The sequence below is a fragment of the Beauveria bassiana genome (genome assembly GCF_000280675.1).
Source record: "Beauveria bassiana ARSEF 2860 unplaced genomic scaffold BBA_S00005, whole genome shotgun sequence".
Taxonomy (NCBI): Eukaryota; Fungi; Ascomycota; class Sordariomycetes; order Hypocreales; family Cordycipitaceae; genus Beauveria; species Beauveria bassiana.
The window spans coordinates 21,110-41,361 of NW_007930840.1; the positions used below are offsets into that span (position 1 = coordinate 21,110).

Genomic DNA, 20,252 nt, shown 5'->3' on the forward strand with positions numbered 1-20,252 from the left:
GCAAAGCCTAGGGCTGAACTGTTGTGCGTGCGAGTCGACGCTGGCGCTTGCCAGGTCAAAAACACAGTGTGACTATGATCAAGGGAAAATCAACAAAAATGCGAAAAAAAAAATGCGAAAAAAAAAAAACACAAAAATAATAGAGGAGAACTAAGTCATATAATATAAAATGTTTAAAGTTACTCGTATCAGTGCAACCAGAAACAAAAACGCACTACGACGGACCGATAGTCATAGACTCTAACTACAGCAAGGATCGTCTCCAACATTTCTCATTTCATTAAAACGCCAATCATGGCCGTATATCAATTAAACGAGCCCGGTAACAGGTAGAGCGCTTGATACCATGAAAGATAGCTCCACAGAGCACAACGAAGAGCCAGCAGTTTTTGCTCCGCGCCGAGCTGCATCAATCACCGGCCGCCCACCATCCTCCCTGTAAGTCACAGTTCGCCGGACTGGGCCAACCACAGTATTGGAAGAACTGTATTTCTTACTAAAAATACAATCCATTTTGTTGTGCATATTGAGACACTCAATTCTCATTGGCTGGGAGCCAGAAAGGTCCCACTTTAATTTGTATGATAGCTCTCGTGTGTGGCTGCCTCTACGCACACTGACTGGTAGTGTCAGGCAGAGAGGTAAGGATGTTGTATTGTGGAAGTGTCAACAACACGAATACAGTCATTTGACCTTCACGATAATTATCGTCAGTGCAACCAACACATTTTTATCCGCAGGCTTTGGGCCTCACTCGCGGATTTCAGGCCTGGGCTTTGGGAGTATTTTAATTCAACGAAAGCTTTCGTCGCTATTCTGGAGAATATGACCGTGCTTCTCATATTTAGGTAGTTAGACTTGAACCAGAATTCTTGCGCCGGACTGTGGCGGCTGTGGCTGGGATGCAACCCCACTCCACCTTGATGAAGGCCCCGCGGGGTCAGGCGGCTCGCTGATGAATGACCTTTATAATTTTGATTTTGTTTCTTTTTTTTCTGTTTGTTTGAGAAGTCATGTCTGAAGAAGAAGGATCCACGTAATGACTCTTCTAGATCGTCTTCTGCAACTGACTGGTGCGGCGGGACAGCGTGCAGTGCACGTTTCATTGAGCCCATTGAGCGGCCACCTTGCCTTACCACACTGAAGCACACGACAGGCCAGATTGCGGGGCGTCTCCATCCAAGCTCCCCTGTCAAGACAGGCCATTGCCCAACCATTTCTACTGACTTCTTCTCTTCTGCAACAGTCTCTCTACTTGTGTGAAAGGTGGTCGTTTTTCCCTTCAATTCTCTATCACAGTTTGCTCTTTGCTTTTTCCCTTGGCTCCTGCCGCTAGGTACGTTAATTTAATCGCAGCGGCGACATATTGGCGATTGCTGGCTGCTTGTCGAGATGCTTGGTGGCGGTGTAAAGCCGATGGCGCCATGAACACTGGGCAAAGAACATCTGTCTGTGATACGCACAAGATGCTTCGCATACGAATGGGCCGTCAATACTACCAAGCACCGACTAGTGGCCGAGCTCTATAGCCTACTTCTTACCAATTCCGTAACGTGTGGTGTATACTGACCAAACCCGCCTCTCAATAGATCTCTCCCGTCTATCCTTACCGGTTCTTTCATCATGTCCAAGCCATTCATCGGCAACGTCAAAAGCGTTCTTAGCGGCGACACTCTTGTTTTGACCAGTCCGAACAACCCTGCCACCGAACGAAACATTTCTCTTGCCTACGTCACCGCTCCTCATCTGCGCCGCGACGGTGACGAGCCCTTTGCCTTCCAATCCCGCGAGTACCTCCGCAATCTTGTTGTTGGCAAGCCCGTGCAGGCTATCATTCATTATACCATCCCCAACTCTGGACGAGAATTTGGCACCGTCAAGCTCAAGGATGGCACTGAGCTTCCCGATGAGCTGGTCAAGGCTGGTTGGCTAAAGGTTCGCGAGGATGCTGGCAAGAAAGAAGACTCTGAGGAGATTCTAAGTAAGCTCGAGACTCTCCGTGCTCTCGAATCTCAGGCAAAAGCTGAATCCAAGGGTCTGTGGGCTGGCACTGGTGGCATGATTGAGGTGCAGAATGACCTTGGTAGCCCCGACTTTATCAAGGAATGGAAGGGCAAGATCGTTGATGGTATTGTTGAGCGTGTTCTCAGTGGTGACAGACTTCTTGTGCGCCTGCTTCTATCTGAGAAGAAGCATGTTCAGCCCATGACCCTTCTCGCCGGTGTTCGTGCCCCTGCCACCGAAAGAGTGCAGACCTCGACCGGAGCTACACAGCCCGCTGAAGAGTATGGTAACGAGGCCAGGGCCTTTGTTGAGTCTAGGCTTCTGCAGCGTCTTGTCAAGGTCGAAATTGTGGGCGCTAGTCCTCAGGGACAGCTGGTTGCCCACGTCCTCCACCCCCGCGGTAACATCGCCGAATTTCTCCTTCAGGAGGGCCTCGCCCGATGCAATGATTTCCACTCTACCATGCTTGGCGAAAAGATGGCCCCGCTCCGTGCTGCTGAGAGACAAGCACAGGCTCAGAAGCTTCGTCTACACAAGAACCACGTCGCCAAGGCTGACGGCGGAAACCAGGATATGGCCGTCTTCAAGGTGATTGCCGCCGACACCATCATCGTGCGCACCAAAAACGGCGGTGAGAAGCGCATAAGCTTCAGCAGTGTTCGTGGTCCCCGTACCAATGAGGCTTCGGAAGCCCCGTTCCGTGACGAGGCCAAGGAGTTTTTGAGGCAAAAAGTTATCGGCAAGCAGGTCAAGATTAGCATCGACGGCAACAAGCCTGCCACTGAGGGCTTTGAGGCCAAGGAGGTCGCCACGATCACAGACAAGGGTAAGAATATTGGCCTGGAGCTCGTGGAGGCCGGTTGGGCCAGCGTTATTCGCCATCGCAAGGACGATACCGACCGCTCGCCCATTTACGACGAGCTGTTGGCTGCACAGGAAAAGGCCAAAGAGGAAAAGAAGGGTATGTGGTCAGGCAAGCCGCAAAAGGCTAAGCAGTACCTCGATCTTTCCGACAACCTACAGAAAGCGAAGATCATGCTCGCCACTCTTCAGCGCCAGAAGAAGGTCCCTGCAATTGTTGACTTTTGCAAAGCCGGTTCTCGCTTCACTGTCTTGATCCCTCGTGAGAATGTCAAGTTGACCCTTGTTCTTGGTGGTATTCGTGGTCCCCGCGCCCCCCGCCCCGATGGTGAGGGGGGCGAGCCCTTTGGCAAGGAGGCTCTCGACCTCGCCAATCGTCGCTGCAACCAGCGCGACTGCGAGGTCAATATTCATGATATGGACAAAGTCGGCGGCTTCATTGGTGAGCTGTATATCGGCCGCGAAAACTTTGCCAAGGTCCTCGTTGAGGAGGGTCTCGCCACGGTGCACGCCTACTCAGCCCAAAAGTCGGGCAATTCTACCGAGCTGTTTGCTGCTGAGAAGCGCGCCAAGGAAGGTCGCAAGAATCTCTGGAAGGACTGGGACCCTTCCCAGGATGAGGAGGAGGAAGATGAGGCTCCCGCAGATACACAAGAGACCGAGGTTTCCCTGGAGAAGCGTCCCACTGATTACCGCGATGTTGTCATTACCAACATTGATGGTAACGGCAGGCTCAAGATTCAAGAAATCGGCAAAGGCACGGCTGCTCTTGAGTTGCTGATGAGCGACTTTCGCAAGTTCCATCTCGATTCCAAGAACAATAAGCCGTTGGGCAATCCCCCCAAGACCGGTGACTATGTCTCGGCCAAGTTCTCCCTCGACGGCCAGTGGTACCGTGCCCGCGTCCGCGCCAACGACCGCACTGCCAAGGTCGCCGAGGTCCTGTTCGTCGACTACGGCAACTCGGAGAAGGTTGCTTGGTCTAACCTCCGCCCTCTCGAACAGAGCCAATTTGGTGCACAGAAGCTCAAGCCTCAGGCCACTGACGCCTCGCTATCCTTTGTGCAGCTACCCACTGGCGCAGACTACTTTGACGAGGCTGTCGCCTTCATCGCTGACCTGACCGAGGGCAAGCGCCTTGTCGGCAGCTTTGACTACGTCGACACCAAGGAGAACATTAGCTACGTTACGCTCTACGACCCGAAGACGGACGGCGGCCTTCCCGGCCCCAACGAGTCGGTCAACAACGACATTGTCGCCGCGGGCTTCGGCATGGTCCCAAAGAAGCTCAAGGCGTGGGAGCGCAGCAAGCCTTTCGAGCCCGTCCTGAAGCACCTCCGCCAGACGGAGACTCAGGCCAAGGCCGAGCGTCAGGGCCAGTGGGAGTATGGTGACCTGACTGAGGACTAAACTATCCAGCACGCCACAAAAAAAAAAGAAGAGCTTCCTATTACGAAAGAAAAGAGATGGACAGAAAATGCATCGAAGGCCTTACACCTCGAGGGTATTAAAAGTGTTTATGCTGGGGCTCGGGATTGCATTCTAAACCTTTTGAGATTTAGCGTCGCCGTCTGAACAAATCAAAGAAGTGAGGGATAAACCCACGGGAGGCTGATGGGAAGACGTATGGGGCTTTCCATTATAGAATATTGATGTATTAGAAGCTAACGAATTGACGAAATATGCAAGCACATGGCGACAACGAGTTGTCACAGATAAGCATATTGAACCGTCGTTACACACTGACTAGGTTTGCCTGTACAGCGAGGTCAGAGGGAAAAAAGTCCACATGAACTTTCAATAGAGTCCGCATGCATCGACTATGGGAATAACGCGCTGCCTAACGACCTCCGTTTGGATAAATGCAGCTGCTTGATAATACTCTATGCGGAGCAGTCATGAATCACAGCCCGGCTGCAATGTTCCAGATGACGACAGGCGTCCAGTCTTCCTGCAATAGCAATATGCATGAAGCAATGTACGAGACAAGGTCCGAGCGCATTTATTGCATGCCATGTCGTCTTTTCCCCCGTCACTACAACTTTTCGACGACTACCAATAATACTCGATACGGGGTGCTGCTATACCTAGCCCCCGCCCTCCCGCTGAGCACACCCACAAAGTTGCGGAATACGCTGCAAGGAACGCAGTAAGCCACTATGAGCATATACTAGTACACGACGACACGTGGGTTCAATCTTTGGTCTGAAGTATGTCAGGTTTAAAGTAATTGCCGGCTCGATACGACTCAGAAGACCATGGACAGACGCCCGAGAGAACAAAAGAGGCTGGCTCCATGTGATGTAGATGAGTGTGTGATGTATTGTGGAAGATGTGGGTGCCCACTAAGGGTGCCTATGGTGCGCCTATGTGGGTGCCTGACACTCCAGTCCTTCTGTGAATAGTTGACTAATGCAAGCCTCGCGGCGCTTCATGGAGTTCGCGTTCGGTCAACGTGCGGGGATGGCATTTCGTCAAGGACCTAGTGACTGAACTGCGCAAATCCTCGGAGAGAAGCACCAAAGAAACGCTCAATGTGTTAGCTTCAAGTAGGCTCGAACCGCCAGAGGAATCAATCCGAAGTTGCTAACGATGGTGCGGTCACAACGGTGTCAAGCGTCGTGGCAGATTCGGGTCGGATGGCAAAAGCATTGGCCATCTGCAGGTCGGCGAGCTTGGGTTGAGGAAGTATCACAAGGCACCACATTTCATACAGGGGGGTTGGTGCGACCAGCGGCAGACTTGTTAACATAGACAGCCGCAGCTTCTCCGCAAGGCCATGATGAACGGGCGTCAGATTTGGTTGTGTCATTGCAGCTGCAAACAAGGTTTAGGCCCTGCTTGAGGTATGCAGCGAGGTGTTGCGTTGCAAGAAGTGTTATTTTTCACATGTAGTTTTATGTCGTTCCGCCGTTGCTCAAACCTGTACGTTCTCTGTCTCTAGAGATATTGAGCCGCCCACTTCCCCGGACACGGCCAGTGGCGAAAGACCAGAGTTGGTGTCGCGAGCTTTTACCAAAGCAATGACATGTGAAACCGGGCTTGCGGAATGAAATGACTGCGGTGATCTTCTTTGATCTTTGATTGATCAATCAAAAAGCGCAGATGTGGTGGGCCTGGGCAGCTGTCGGCAACTTCTGCCAGAAACCAATATTGTCGTTTCAAGATGAACGCGGGCAAAAGCGGGCCGATAATGATTGTTCTGGAGTCTTGCTTGGAGCAGTATGGCCGGGCTACTTTCAGCTGTCTGTCGGTGTGTGGCAACTCCAAGCGGCCAGGGCGCGCCGAAAAGGGCTTGCAGTCTGCTCCTACCTGATTAGCTGTCAAATCGCCGGCCCGGCGCTACATCCCATTTCCCCTACTTTGGTGCGACACAGAGTCTCGATGCAAGCCCACGCTTTGCAGGCCTGACACATTGGACTTGTGTAGATCGCGCGCATGGACGATCCCGTGTGCTAGGGCGAATTGGGCATCGGGTCTGGTCGAAGAAATTTAAGTTATGTTTGTAACTGGACACTTATGCGAAACGCACTGATCAAGCGGACAAAGGCACTTACCTACAGGCCAAGGGGAGCGATACGCGAAGTGGAAGCGCAAAGAAGAGATTTTCAGGCCATCGTTCGTCGACTGTACGAACCGCACCATGGCTTCCTTGCTATGTCGCAGAAGTGTGTTCAATTTTGTCAGTAACTAGCAAGAGCGCTTAAAAGCGGACGAGGCGAAACAAGACAGCATGCAGCCCCAACACCTTGTTTGTCCCAAGAATTGGACGAGGCTCTCTGGTAGCCCCTTCGGCGATGAGTATTTCGACAGAGGGTAATCCGTAGCGTCGAAGTCGTACGACATCGAGTCTTGTTGATGGTCTGCCGCCGTCATGAACCTGGTGATAGTGGTGGTTGTGGCGTGGCTCGAGTTGGATTTTGTGTCCGTTTGCACTTTTTCGCGGGCCAGCTGGTAGACAATCGCTTACCAGCTGCCAGCTGCCAGTCAGAGACCATCAAACATTTCGGCGGCTACTGCTAGGTTTGCATCACCAACATTTCTCGGCCATGACCTCGCCTGAATCGTTCAATTGCACAATGTGGTACGAGGTACACAACCACAGTAGATTCAATGAACGGATCGCCCTGACAGACAGCTTCCCATCCTGGCCAAGCGGGGGACCAAATACTGCGACAAGGCACGACGCAGATGAGCTGCGTCTGGCCCACCAACGCGTTTTGCTAGTTAATACGACACTAGGTAGTTTTCTGTTGACCACTAAGCATTAGACCTGCTGCATCTACAGTTGACGCATCTTCAACTGGCGCATCAAAACCGCCGAGATGGCAGCGCCACCATATGTGGCCCCGGCAGCCTGATATTCCTCTTTTAACCATCCTTGTCGTCTGCGCCGACCCTAGGTAGTTTCTGGCATTGCCGCGCTTTGGTCTGTTGTCTCTGGTCATTGTACCTACAGTGCACCCCAGTCATGCCAGTTAAATATGTTATGTATGTCGCCATGTCTCATCTACCATCCGTTCTCTCATTTGACCATGCGGATGCAAGACCGTTGGACCTTGTCCATTAATCCGAAAACACTTGCTTACTCTTCAGCTCTTGCTTTGCGTCATATTTGCCCGATTTCGACTCTTCCGAGGCTAGCCCTCGCCAGTCGTTGCAATGGTGGCCAATCTCACGTGATATAAGGTGCCTGGCGTGCCACATTACGAGCCCCGCGCGATGAGAGTGTGGATTATTCTATCAACATCATGCGTGACAACGCTTGCCGTGACGTCCGTGTTTCTTCGCCTGATTAGTAGGCGGATTAGAAAGCAAAAATTGTGGTGGGATGACTATTTAATCATGTTCTCCATGGTAAGTATAACGTGACGAAGCCACGGCGAGTGTGCTAATTAGCTAGATGTGGAATTGGGTGGTTCTCGGGATAGGATTCGCCATGTATATTGAGGGCGTTGGCTACCACGTGAATAGCCTCTCGAAGCACGCGGTTCACAACATCTCCAAATGGCTCCTCATCACCGAAGTCATTTATATCTGGAATCTGTGCTGGACTAAGCTCAGCCTGTTAATGATGTATTACCGGATCTTTCGCCTGCCCGGTTTCAAAAAGCAAGTCATTACTGTCGGTACCTTTGTCGTATGCTGGGCCATTTCAATTTCCTTTCTTTTTACCTTTATCTGCAAACCCATTGAGAGACTTTGGATCCCCGAAATGCCCGGCACATGCGTCAACGAGGTCGGCGTTTGGCTGGCAAATGCTAGCAGCACGATTTTCAGCGACATTCTGATTCTGATCCTGCCCATCCCTCAAATTTGGAGATTGCATTTGAAAAGGAGCGAAAAGATTGGCCTGACGATGGTGTTCGGCCTCGGATTCTTGTACGTTTCTCCCCTGTACATGGCCACTATTATCCTCTAATTATCTTACAGTGCCGTCTTCACATCTTCATATCGAACTTGGGTTCTGTTCAACTACGACAAAAACGATATTCCCTATTCTCTGGCCCCACTGCTAGTTTGGTCCGATGTTGAAATGTGCGCCGGTATCATTTCCGCCTGTCTACCCACGCTGCGGCCAATACTCAATGCCGCCGCCAGCAAGCTGGGCATCAATATTCGCTTCGCGCGCTCGACTTCCTCCGCACCACTCGATGTCACGATCGAAACGATCTCAAAACTCAGCAGCAGGAAACCACACGTATCCGTCATGACGCAGCATGACTCGTCAGACAACAATCCCGGCCGCAGTGCATTCTACAGGCTGCATGACGAGTCTGACGGAGAGGGCATGCTCAAGACGAGGTCTGCGTACTCTGTTGATAATCCCACGCGTACAGAATCCCGAAACAGCTGTTATGAGCTGCGAGTCATCGAGACAGCCGGTTTGGACGAAGGGTCGATTAACAAGGAGCCTCGGAGGCAGCCTATGGACAGGGTGGAGGTATAAGCCTAACAGCACAGGAGTTTTTCAAGTGCCATGATAATGAATAATGACCTTTTGAGTTATGAAACGTATGGTGCTGATTCTTGGCGTTGGTTCTTGGCGTTGGTTCTTGGCGTTTGGTTTGGTTGGGTTGGGTTGGACTGCAAAGGGGCAAGACGATTGGTATGCTGGTGTTCACTCTGCCGATTATAGCATACTCTGTAACACAGCAGTATGTCACGCATGTCACTACGTGCCATGAACCTCTTTGAAATAGCACCCATAACAATCTGAGCTTGTTTCGCTTTGGCTTTGCCGAATGCGCTCTACTATGCAATGACCGCTCATCAATTGACCGTTCAAGCGACGATGATGGAGAGGCATTGATATATGATTCGAATTTGATACGCGCTCTGAGGCTCAAGATGCATTCTTCGTACTCATGTCTGAGATTGCTTTCGCCCTGAGCAAGACTCGAATCATTGTCAAGGACTTCACCAATGTTACATCTATTCGCAAGTCGCACCGCGGTGCCGCCTTTACCTCGATTTCCGGCTCGTGATTTTGAGGAATTTCTCACTACTGTATTAGAATTTTCTAGGATTAAAGGCTTTCTACCGTTATCAGGTTTACTTTAAACTTTTGTTTTCGCACTGGAAACGTCTTTGGTGCCCGAGGGTTCCCTCGTTCATTCAGCCTGATAGAATGAGCAGATCTACTGCAGGCCTGATCACCTAGAAAGCGAATTATGACGACGTTAGTCCCAGAGCTGCAGCCTTGATTCGTTTCGTCTGGCCAAGTTATATAAAGCTTCACCCAAGTTGCTAAGCGCGGTGTTGGATGGCCATCGGGAACAGTTTACAAGTTTCTTTCGTGTTCTTCTTATCTTTGGTACTCAGGCCACCGAAAATACCTACTCACCAGGTATATGTTACAATAACAGAAACGACGAAGTGTGGCGTTGCGCCTACGTATTTTGGAACATGCAGCGTCCTCCACCGAATGAATCGTATCTTCAGTGAAAGTTAACTAGAAGACTTGGAAACACTACGCGAGCTCATGAAGGCATGGCTATTCTTTTCGGCGTCCTAAGGAAAGAACTGCTGCAAGCCAAGAGCTCTGTGTTCGGTAGGACATGTAGCCGATGAGATCAACTCTGCGCGTCAAACCCAGCAGGACGTTTTGAAATGTTAGCTCTGTACATGCACAACGCCATGATTGGTCGTGACAAAGGCGCACAGTGACGCGAAAAGAAGGAGCAATAAACAGGTAACTAGTAGCGAGGCCAAGGCCTGGTTCAGCTCGGTCTAGCCCGCCGCACAATGGGGCTTCGATGACGGCATCCCTACCTCACAGATTGGGTCAAGCTTATGAATGCCGCAAACCCAAGTATTTTCCCTCTTTGCAAAAATTGGTAAAAGTGCTTCCCTCCGTTTCAAAATCCCCTCAGCAATCGATCCATCAATTGAACAAAGGACAGTTGTCGCATCGTTGTTCCCACAATACACGCGCTACCCGATCGATCGAGCCATACAACTTTCCCTGCGACTAGCAAATGAGTTCACACGCCTCTTCCTCGGACGCCGTCGCCAGCGGCGGCGACAAAAAGCAGCCCACGTCGCGCGGCGCGCGCACAGTAGGCGTTGTCGGTGAAAAAGCTGGTGAAATAATGTGAGAACTATATTCTCGTCGCATCTTTGCGCTGGTAAAGGCTGCTAACAATATCCCCAACGCGTAGTAAGGAGGACTTTGGCAACGTGCGCAAGGTTGCGCTCGAGGCCATGAAGAGCCGCGCATATCTGTATCCGCTCAAGGTAAACGGGATCATGCTCCTCGGCGCGCCGCGAAAACATTGGATCGCTAATCACCGGTTTACACTCCTACAAAGGGTATCGTCTACTTCATCACGCACCGATCGCTGTGGAAGCCGTTCCTCTCGCGCCTCGGCCCCATCCTGGTGCTGTCGGTTGGCGTCGTCGGATCCATGTTTGCGTTTACGTACCTGCCGCAGCTGGCGGTGCTCGTCTTCGTCAACGGGCCGTTTGCGGTGGTGTCGACGGTGCTGCTAGTGCTGAGCGAGAGCTCGGCCATCATCAACACCGTGTCGCGCGGATGGCTGTTGCAGGATGCCATCCTCGACACGTTTGATGGTACGCTCGTGTCGCGCAACGCGACGACCGTCGTCAGCGAAGGCCGCGAGCTCAAGGCTGGCCGCGACCCGATGCAGCGCCTGGGCAAGGTCCTGCGCAGCCCTTTTGAGCGCTTTAGCCCAAAGGCCATCATCCGGTACCTGCTGTACCTACCGCTTAACGCGATCCCGCTTGTGGGAACCGTGGCGTTTGTCTTTTTCCAAGGTGAGTCAAGCGAATGCAATGCGAACAAGAGCCGTGGTTAATCACGAGGACAGGTCGCAATCGCGGACGATCGGTTCACGAGAGAGTAAGAAGGCAGCATTCTTGTAATCAGCAGCTGGTGTACTAACGACTGTGTAACTAGTACTTTCAGTTGAAGAACTGGTCCGATGCGCAAAAGTCCAAATGGGTCAATACCCATGTCGGGGCCTACACATCGTGAGTGCGCGTGATGCCCGAGGCGCATCAGCCTTTCTAACGTCGTCAAGGTTCGGACTCGTCGCTACTGCCTTGGAAATGATTCCCATCGCAAGCATGCTCTTCACGTACACAAACACAGGTAAGTAGCGTCGTAGAGGCAACTGCAGGTGATGACGCTGACAAAATTCAGTGGGCGCGGCTTTGTGGGCAGCCGATCTTGAGGCGCACAACACGTCGCTGACAAACGATACGGCGCCGAATCTGCGTGCGGCCGCCGACAAGGCGACGGAGAAGTCGGAGCTGTAGATGGTGGCATTAATCAAGTGGCATTGCTCTACTTTGATGCGCATGATTTTCACTCGAACGGGGTCGTGTCACGAGGCCAAGCCAGGTAGCAGATTGCGAAATTATAAGAAAATCAATGACAAAGCAACTTGTAACTGATAAACGGTCCGATCGCCGCACTTTTCCCTGTCTCGGTAATAAATTAGGACGCCCGCGGAGGTGCGACCGAAGCATCACCTTGGTGATCGGCGCGGACGCGGAATGGCCGTGTTGGAGGTGCCGGAGTTGCCATGAGTGGGTGGTCCACGACCACTGGAGGCACTGATTTGTGGAGAATCTACATGAGCGAATGACTGCTGGGAACTCTTCGCCTTACCTGCGTGTTTGAAAATGCTAATTCCGGCCGCCCGGCACACCCGGGTATCGGAGAGCAAGGATGGACATCGCGGCGCTCAGGTGAATGGGTGAAATTGCATCACAGCTCATGAAAAGGACTCCAGAGCGAAGTAATCATATAACTGTGCAGTGTGTTTTATGATTTCTCCAATTTACAGGTTTTAGATGTCAATTTTCAGGCCTTTTAAGTATGATCTTGGCCTCTAAAAATGACATGAATATTCACGCAGCACCGTTTGGTGCTAGTTTAGTGGATTCAGGGTATCAAGTATCGAAGACCCTGGTGCCTGTTTGGGAGGGGCTTCTTGTACTGGGAAAGCAGTTTCTGTGCTTGCTCCTTTGTAAAAATGAACAAAAAAATTGCGCTGATTCCTTGCGCCTTATACTATCATGAATCTGTTCTTGACAATAGTCAAAGGCCGAAGCAAACTGTAGCAGCGTCCACAGCGGTGCATCTGCACCACAGAACCCCACCAAAGCCCCTCTGCCCAAACCACCCAAACATTGCCGACCAACCAAACTATGAAACTTGCCACTTTGCCACTGCAAGAACCCCCACTAGTGAAGCACTCCAGCCGCCAGCGTCATTAGCTACAGCGCTTTATAGCAGGCCCAAAAATTTCTCGCAGTTGCACTTTGGCTTTGGCATTATATCATAAGCACTCCGTCATCAGGCCTGCCCTACCTTTTTATCCTTCTCTTCCCGTCTTCAACTATCTTGCCTCACTTCCTTTCCCCATCACAATCTATTGACCAAACATTCGTCTTCCCTCTTCGATATCCTAAATTCCATTCACAATGTCCAACTCTCTCGAGCAGCTCAAGGCCACCGGCACTGTAAGTACTTACTCATTCCTCGCGCATCTACCCCGCCATCATGTCGTTGCCCCTCGTCGCCGCCACATCACTTCGCGACTCAACGGCCGCTAGACTGGCCAGACGGCCCGCGTTGGGGAACGACATGATTTTTCTTGAGAAGAAGTTGATGGGCTACTTTTCTACCAATGAATGACTACTTGTCTTTTGTCCCAACTCCATGCCTTACCGCTTCGTCCGAAATCGCTGACCCCATTTCTCTAGGTTGTCGTCTGTGATTCTGGTAAATTCCCGCAGCTTTCGCAAGCTACAATTTATCTTTTACTAACATCATTCTCTCTCTTCTAGGCGACTTTGCCAGTTAGTTACCCCCTCCCGTCTTTACACACGCCGCTGCGGCCGATTTGAGACATATTCTCCCTCGCTTCCGTCGCCGCAGCTTCCCGCCTGCCGATGTTGTCAACAAACAGACACTGACCATTTCGCAGCCATTGACAAGTACAAGCCCCAGGATGCCACCACCAACCCTTCGCTTATCCTCGCCGCTTCCAAGAAGACCGAATATGCGAAGCTGATTGACGATGCGGTTGCCTGGGCTAAGAAGAAGGGTGGCGATGTCGACGCCCAGGTCGACAACGCCCTCGACCGTCTCCTGGTCGAGTTTGGCCAGAAGATTCTCGAAATCATTCCCGGCCGCGTTTCTACCGAGGTCGATGCCAAGCTTTCTTTCGACACCAAGGGCTCCGTCGACAAGGCTCTCCAAATCATCGACGTGAGCTGCTCACCTTTCACTAGATCCAAATTCCATATGCTGACCGTCATAAACAGCTCTACAAGCAGCAGGGCATCTCCAAGGACCGCGTCCTCATCAAGATTGCCTCCACATGGGAGGGTATCAAGGCCGCCGAGATCCTTCAGCGCGACCACCAGATCAACTGCAACTTGACTCTCATGTTCTCGCTTCCCCAGGCTATCGCTGCCGCCGAGGCCAACGCCTTCCTCATTTCCCCCTTCGTCGGCCGTATCCTCGACTGGTACAAGGCTGCCACCAAGCAGGAGTACAGCAAGGAGAACGACCCTGGCGTGACCTCAGTCAAGGCCATTTTCGACTACTACAAGAAGTATGATTACAAGACCATTGTCATGGGCGCCTCTTTCCGCAACATTGGTGAGATCACTGAGCTTGCTGGCTGTGACTACCTGACCATCTCTGTACGTACAGTTTATTTCACTTCGCATAACAGCTACTAACCATCAACAGCCTGCTCTACTCGAGGAGCTGCTAAACGGCTCCGATGCCGTTCCTAAGAAGCTCGATGCCTCTGCCTCCGCTTCCAAGAACATTGAGCGCAAATCATACATTAATGACGAGCCTGCCTTCCGCTTCGCTTTCAACGAGGAGCAGATGGCCGTCGAGAAGCTCCGTGAGGGTATCAGCAAATTTGCTGCCGACGCCGAGACCCTCAAGAAGACCCTCAAGGAGAAGCTCTCTGCGTAGAAACGATACAACTTGCGAGTCCATTTGCACGGCGCGTTGCGTTCCTACAGGTTAGATTGTATACGTCGTGTCGCGTCTGACTGAGTAATGTTTTATGTACCGGCACAGCTATAAAAGAATAATAACGTCAATTACCAAACCGTATCTACAATGCTGTGAATCTCTCTTTTTCTTTTAAATGGGCTGATGGGCTGACCTGCAGCCTCACCTAGGTCTGATTTCCTGATGGAGTTGCTGGTATGGGGCGAATCGGCAAATCGGCGAGACAAATGGTGGCGTAGCGCAGGTGGTCAGCCAAACTAGCTGTCAATCTATGCAGCTCTTGCTTAATCTGCTCATCTCCCGCCTGACCCATCATGACCTGCGGCTGCGGCGCAAAAGGGAGCGGCGGTGCTGGTGTAAGTTGTGGCTCGACATGGCAACGAAGGGCAAAGTCACTTGGCGGTGCGGCACCCACGTCCAAGTCGATTAGGCTATCGACTGACTCGGATCGACTGTGCGAAGTGTCCGAATTCGCCTCGCTCCAGTCCGGGGGTGACGGCCCATGGCTTTCCAAAGCGAGCTGCGAAAATATGGGCAGAAACTTCCAAGTCTGCGTAGCGTGTTGGGGATTGTCGTATTCCCGCGACACCGTGTGTTCTTGCGCTTCGTCTCCTTCCCATCCGAACGCGGCGGCGGCGGGGCGGCGAACCGTGCCGGCGTTCAGGTCGACGGAGCTGTCGCCACTGCTGCTGTCGTTGTCGGCCAGGCACAAGTCTAGGTCAATCAGCGATTCACGATCCGCAGACGGACCGGAGAGCCCATTGTGCAGGAGCGCCTGCTGCACCGGCGCCGGTAGAAACTTGGCATAGTACTTCCTCGAGTAGTCGTCGTAGTTGGAGAGCGTGTTGGAGTCGAACACTTTCTCAAGCGGCGATTTGACGCGGCGTGCCGCGGCGGAGGCTGCCGTTGCCGTCGTTGCTGCTGCTGCTGCCGTCGCGACGCCGCGTTTCGCTGTTGCCGCGACTCCTGCCTGTCGTCATCAATACCATACGCCACAGAGAGTATCTCGTCGTCAGACGCGCTTGGGGGTTCCGCCTCGACTGCTGTGCTAAAGTTCCAGTCTTGCACGAAATCATTCCCATGGTCGTCGTCGTCATCCGCGTCCGCGTCCGACGCCGCACCGTGCTCCGAAAACAGCGACCGACGGTCGCCGCCCTGCGCCTCCCATATGCGAAACGCGCGCACCAGCTGCGCTAGCGACTCGGTCGGGAACTGCGCTTCCGTGTCCGCCAGGTATCCGTGGCGCCCCACCTCGGCCATGCTCGGCCGCCGCGCCGGCTCGCGCTGCAGACAGCATGCCACGAGATCTCGCACGCCGTCCGAGTGCTCGCCGCCGCTCAGTCGCGGCGTTCTCATCTGCAACACCCGTCCGAGCCGCGCGAGGCCGCACACGCCCAACGAGGCGTTGGGCGGGCGGCCCGTCGCGAGCTCGTACGCGAGCGCGCCAAAAGCCCAGACGTCCACCTCGCTGCCGTATCCTCCCGCCGATTCGCTGCCACTTAGTAGCTGTTCCGGCGCCATGTAGTGCGGCGTGCCGACGACGGTGGTGCGCTTGTCGTCTCTCCGGCGCAGCGTCGCCGCGACGCCAAAATCACACAATTGCACCCCGTGGCGCCGACCGTCCTCTGCGACGAGCACATTCGCCGCCTTGACGTCGCGGTGGATTATCCCCCGTTCGTGCACCCACGTCAGCGCCGCGGCCGTCTCCCTGAGTATCGGCACGATCCATTTCTCGCGCAGCCCGCCTCCGGCGCCGGTACTAGCCCGCAGCGGCCGCATCAGCGTCGCGACGCTACCGCCCGCGCAGTACTCGACGACGAGCCACACAGCGGGCCCGACGAGTAGCGCCTCAACGACGTGATTGATGTGGGCGGAGCCGCGAAGGGCGCGCAGCGCCGCGAGCTCCCTCTGCAGGTCGGCGAGTGTGTCGGCGAGCCCGGGCGCGGCGGCGTCGCCGCGCTCAATGTCAATGACCTTGACGGCGACGACGGCGGCGGTGGAGACATGCGTGGCCTTGTAGACGCGGCCAAAGGAGCCCCGGCCGATGAGCTCATCTAGACGGTAGGGCGGCGGGGGGGAAGAGGCGGCGAGGCGAAGGGCCAAGGCGGCGGCGTTGGCTTGGTGGGCGTCGTCGAGGGCGCGCTGCTTGGTGGTGGTGGAGGCCATGGTGTGCGAGATGCTGATCAGGTCATGTTTATCATGTCATGTGAGGTTGGTTGGTTGCAGTTCGAGAGGGGGTTCATATGCAGAGGGGTGAGGAGGCTGCCCCTTTTGTGCGACATGGCTTGCGCACCTAGTCTTGGGTTGGCGAGTGGCTGGTGAAGGAGGTCGAGCTCGCCAAGGAAGATCTGTGTGACAACTTGAACACAGTAGAGATGCCACCTCCAGACGTGCAAGTAGAGCCTAGAGCTCCATCCTTCCTCTTTTGAATTCAGGGAACACTTTTTGCCCTTTTAAACTGAGTAGCGAGAACCACCGGCGATTAGGTACCTCGAACAGAACTTATAAAACCTGCTTGGAAGCATGAGGCTAGCTGTCTTGTCAACGGGAAGAGCACCCAATCTTGTTCATTTGATGTCGCAACAATTTGTTTTCCTGTTCAGCAGTATAGAAGTGACGATACGGAGCCTGGCGTTGTTATATGCATTTCTTCAAGTTGTCGCATCAAGCAGCGCTCGGGATGCAATTCAGATGCCGCGCAAAATCGGAAAAGAACAAAATATTCTTAATACTTTCAAAAGCAGCAGCCAGTAACTATAACTCGGTTGAGTTTCGAGATGATAAGAGCTGCGACACTCGCATGTTTGACATGTTCCAATACAGCACAGGCGATCCTTCTCTCAGTAATTCGACGAAAACTGTTGACCAGCCTTCGAACATTGCGTCGAGCAGCCTATTCAATTTCCTGCAACAAGAATTACTCCCACCCTGCCTCTGCCGCTGCTTGGAGTCGAGTCTAGGCCAAAGTTGTGACCCAAGGCTCGGGTTGTGTGAGTTTCCAGCCCGCCCGAGAAATCCACTCTTCCGCCGACGACTCGCGTCAAAGTTGCAGCATACTTTATACCGCAGCTACATTTTTGTTGCATCGTAGCAGTAAACATTACTTATTACGCTCTCATGTCGGCGAGGTGTCCCTCAGCTGGCATCAGCTGCAGCCTTGGCATTATCGGCCGCCTAATCGGATCGCGGACCGACCTAACAGAACCGGCATGATGTACAGAAAGTCAAAGTGGCAGATCCTCGGCCAACCAGAATCTCGAGTCTTTGAGCTCAATTTCAACTGAAGTTCTCGAAAGAGGCTATGATGTGCTGACTTGTGTCTTGACGCCCGTTGAGGAAGCCATCCCGCCGCCATAGTCTTGGCAAATGCAACACGCGCACTTGAGCTTATCACCCAACCGGCAACAAGGTCGATTGTAGCTGGGGAGGCCGAGCTATCGAAAGTCGTGTGGCTTATGTAGGGCTCGGTGCTGACATGGAAAATCCCGTCCGATGTCGTTTTGGTGTAAGACAAGCCTCAGATCATTGAAGCTGATATCAGAGAATACACAGAGCCTTGAATTTCATGCCGCGTGGCACATGTTAAAAATGCAGCTTACCTTTTGCGAGTTATCTCTTTCTTTGTCCATGCAGTATTTACAGAAAGTGAATCGTGCGAGGCAGGGGCGTTGGCTTGCGGTAGGGGGTGCTTGTCCGGGATCTCTCAGTGGAAGGGCTGTGCCGCTCTATATACCAATGTCATGTCCATTGTGACCGTCTGTTCCCCTCTATAAAGTTTCTATTCAAGAGTCGTCGTGAGGCTGCCTGATGATTCGCAGCCTCAGTCGTCGAATGAGCATCCCAGAACCTGTACAACGACTGTGCGATGGAGCAAGATCAGCAAAGCGAGCAAGTTGGCGGGAAGAGTACTGGTGACTGATTTCTCCGCTTGTGGGCATGGAAAGAACATATGCAGCTCATGCTCCTTTCGAGCTGATGTCAAGCGAAAAAGAACCCTGATAGTGAGCCTGCACCCTCCACAACTCGGCGGTTAGGAAGGTGGTGGCCAGACGATGGTGGCCAGACGATGGTGCCCACACGAGGAGCTTTCAAGCTTGCATGGCCGCGGCCCGATATATGCGCTACTTTAATCTACTTCTAGTTGAGCGGCAAGATTCGTTCAGAACAGTTGGCCTTGTCTTTCTGCGGCAGGAAATGCGATCTACGTTTCCCCCCTCCCCCGACGGCTGAGCTGCGCATGAGGCTAAACTGGTCAACTGGCTAGTTATATACTAATTACTGCTCCGCCGATGGGCCGATCGGGTCGAATGTGGGTAGTGTAGCAAGTATCCGTCCCAGTGTCCTGGCTGTCGGTCGCGAGAAGAGCTGCCACTCTTGGCCATGTTCCGAGACACCATGCGTGGTGGGAGGAGCCGTTGGATTGAGAAAAACGGCACACTGCGGCCTTGCAGCAATATGTCGGCCATTGGCTTGATTCATCGGGCACCTAAGCCACAAAGCTTGGCTGTGAAAAGAACAAGGCGTCGGTTTCAGTTCCATCGCGGCGTTGTCTGTGATACAAAGACTGTCTGTAAATTCAAGTCTTTACGCAGGCACATACTTGAACAACAAGCACATAACTGTTATGTCGGCAGAGCGCCTTCGCCCGTCTGCGGCTTGACTATGTGACTGAGCATCAACGGTGAACAATCACTTCAAAGGGCAAGGAAAATCTACAGAAATATACAGCAGCCTTTTTCTCTCGGTAGAATATCCTTGTAGCCAGAAGCTATGGACTACTTGCATGGGATAAATACTGCACAGGTTCAGCTAGCCCCAATACTTGCTCTGCAGCTTGGCGCATAGGTATCATGCCTCGCACAGAAGCGAAATAACTGGTTACTTGTGACTAGTATTACATATGCACCGGGCTATTCTAGACACAGTCTGTAACAGACTCATTTTGCACCAATATGCATAGGAGGACATGTTCCAGCTACAGTCGACTTCTGTTTTCAGTCAGATCGCGACTGAGCCTTCGATAGCCCCAAAGTTATCCATCCGCTCTGTGAATATATATAGCAGCGCAGCCGCTACACAGTCCAGTCGCATCAATCTTCTTTATATCTCATTCTCCCACTGGTAATTACATCCGAGCTAAAAAGCAAGCCACGCGAATTGCAAACCTCCGTCACCAAGATGCAGATCTCTGGGCTTCAAGCTGCGCTTGTCGTTGCATTGGCAGCGTTTGCCTCGGCAGACGTAGATGCTTCGGCAGACGTCGACACTAATGCTATCTTGGTTAGTCGGTCAACTTTGCCAACTTTGACGATTCTTTTTACAAAGCCAGACTGACGGTTGGTCGCTACTCACATCAACAGGTGACCTTCTTCAAGAATGTAAACTACCGAGGTCCCAATAACCATGTTTCGAGCGTGAACAGGTGTCAAGACATGTCAGACAATTTGTATGTGCAAATTCTCTCGGATATTTCATTTCACTGTGGCAAAACGCGGGTGTCTAACCGGCTGCTGTGTCATAACTAGCTTCCATCATGCGTCGTCTGCCAAATTTGCCCCTAATAACAAAATCAAATGTGACTTGTACAGGTGAGTTGCAACGTGAACCAATCAGCCAACGCCAGCTGACAATGTTGTTACAGGAGCCACCGCTGTAAGAACCTTCTGTATCCTGGTCTGGACCGAAACGAGGCCAATTTTGACAGACTGGGCATCAATGACCAGTTGGGAAGCGTGAGATGCAGAACATAGTGAGAGCGCATGTAAAACGGAGTCGAGACATTCAGTATGGTTTTTTGTCCCAGGATGTGAGCCCGGGTTTTTTCCATATTGATACGCCGAGTCAGAATCCAAGTAGCTGTTACCCCTGCAAA

At 52.5% G+C, this 20,252-nt stretch overlaps 5 protein-coding genes across 5 annotated transcripts; 4 read left to right on the forward strand and 1 right to left on the reverse strand.

Moving 5' to 3' along the window:
- Nucleotides 1-1,623: 1,623 nt before the first annotated feature.
- BBA_02313 (tudor domain-containing protein) lies at nucleotides 1,624-4,275 on the forward strand (the record flags this gene model as incomplete). Its single annotated transcript, XM_008597410.1, has 1 exon — nucleotides 1,624-4,275. One exon carries the CDS (start codon nucleotides 1,624-1,626, stop codon nucleotides 4,273-4,275), a length of 2,652 nt encoding a protein of 883 aa, XP_008595632.1.
- A 3,435-nt stretch (nucleotides 4,276-7,710) lies between these two features.
- BBA_02314 (integral membrane protein, putative) lies at nucleotides 7,711-9,353 on the forward strand (the record flags this gene model as incomplete). Its single annotated transcript, XM_008597411.1, has 4 exons — nucleotides 7,711-7,722; nucleotides 7,769-8,247; nucleotides 8,299-8,750; nucleotides 9,217-9,353. The coding sequence occupies 4 exons, from the start codon at nucleotides 7,711-7,713 to the stop codon at nucleotides 9,351-9,353; spliced, it is 1,080 nt and encodes a 359-aa protein (XP_008595633.1).
- Nucleotides 9,354-10,346: 993 nt separating this feature from the next.
- Nucleotides 10,347-11,649, forward strand: BBA_02315 (protein family CysZ; the record flags this gene model as incomplete). The annotated part of the gene is made up of 7 exons (XM_008597412.1): nucleotides 10,347-10,462; nucleotides 10,530-10,605; nucleotides 10,680-11,145; nucleotides 11,199-11,230; nucleotides 11,288-11,361; nucleotides 11,412-11,482; nucleotides 11,534-11,649. 7 exons carry the CDS (start codon nucleotides 10,347-10,349, stop codon nucleotides 11,647-11,649), a joined length of 951 nt encoding a protein of 316 aa, XP_008595634.1.
- Nucleotides 11,650-12,822: 1,173 nt separating this feature from the next.
- On the forward strand, nucleotides 12,823-14,338 carry BBA_02316 (transaldolase-like protein; the record flags this gene model as incomplete). Its single annotated transcript, XM_008597413.1, has 6 exons — nucleotides 12,823-12,861; nucleotides 13,105-13,123; nucleotides 13,189-13,200; nucleotides 13,329-13,612; nucleotides 13,669-14,052; nucleotides 14,102-14,338. The coding sequence occupies 6 exons, from the start codon at nucleotides 12,823-12,825 to the stop codon at nucleotides 14,336-14,338; spliced, it is 975 nt and encodes a 324-aa protein (XP_008595635.1).
- A 208-nt stretch (nucleotides 14,339-14,546) lies between these two features.
- Nucleotides 14,547-16,546, reverse strand: BBA_02317 (serine/threonine-protein kinase nak1; the record flags this gene model as incomplete). Its single annotated transcript, XM_008597414.1, has 2 exons — nucleotides 14,547-15,280; nucleotides 15,367-16,546. The coding sequence occupies 2 exons, from the start codon at nucleotides 16,544-16,546 to the stop codon at nucleotides 14,547-14,549; spliced, it is 1,914 nt and encodes a 637-aa protein (XP_008595636.1).
- Between the last annotated feature and the right edge of the window lie 3,706 nt (nucleotides 16,547-20,252).